Below are 376 nucleotides of genomic sequence, written 5' to 3' on the forward strand. Positions count from 1 at the left end.
TTGATCCACATCCACTCGCAGCTCTGTGGATAAAGAGCACGTGAGGTAACCTGTCAGGTAACCTCTAACACCTACCTGCCAGGACCTTGTTACAACTGGTCCACGACACCATCTAACAGAGTGATGCTCAAGATGTACAGATACACATCAGCTAAGAAGCAGGAGGCTGGAGACGTGACGGCCGCTGTGATGGAAGCCGTGAAGAGGCAACTACTGTTTATTGCACTCCATATACACAGGAATTGGACTATTTGATTGCTCCCTATTAATGGCATTTTGGAAGATCAAAGAATCACAGCATGGTGGGGGGGTTGGAAGGGACCTCAGGAGATCATCCAGTCCAACCCCCCTGCCAAAGCAGGTTCCCGAAACCAGG

The 376-nt window shown here is 50.0% G+C and overlaps 1 protein-coding gene across 1 annotated transcript in view; it reads right to left on the reverse strand.

Moving 5' to 3' along the window:
* LOC104524107 (zinc finger CCHC domain-containing protein 14) overlaps positions 1-376 on the reverse strand; it is a gene marked incomplete at its 5' end in the record, with an annotated part of 12,819 nt that overhangs the window by 4,237 nt on the left and 8,206 nt on the right. The window contains 1 exon segment of the mRNA XM_029084718.1: positions 2-23. Coding sequence (XP_028940551.1) covers positions 2-23 — 22 coding nt within the window.

The sequence above is a fragment of the Antrostomus carolinensis genome, unplaced genomic scaffold, assembly GCF_000700745.2.
Source record: "Antrostomus carolinensis isolate BGI_N321 unplaced genomic scaffold, ASM70074v2 scaffold24104, whole genome shotgun sequence".
NCBI classification, from domain to species: domain Eukaryota; kingdom Metazoa; phylum Chordata; class Aves; order Caprimulgiformes; family Caprimulgidae; genus Antrostomus; species Antrostomus carolinensis.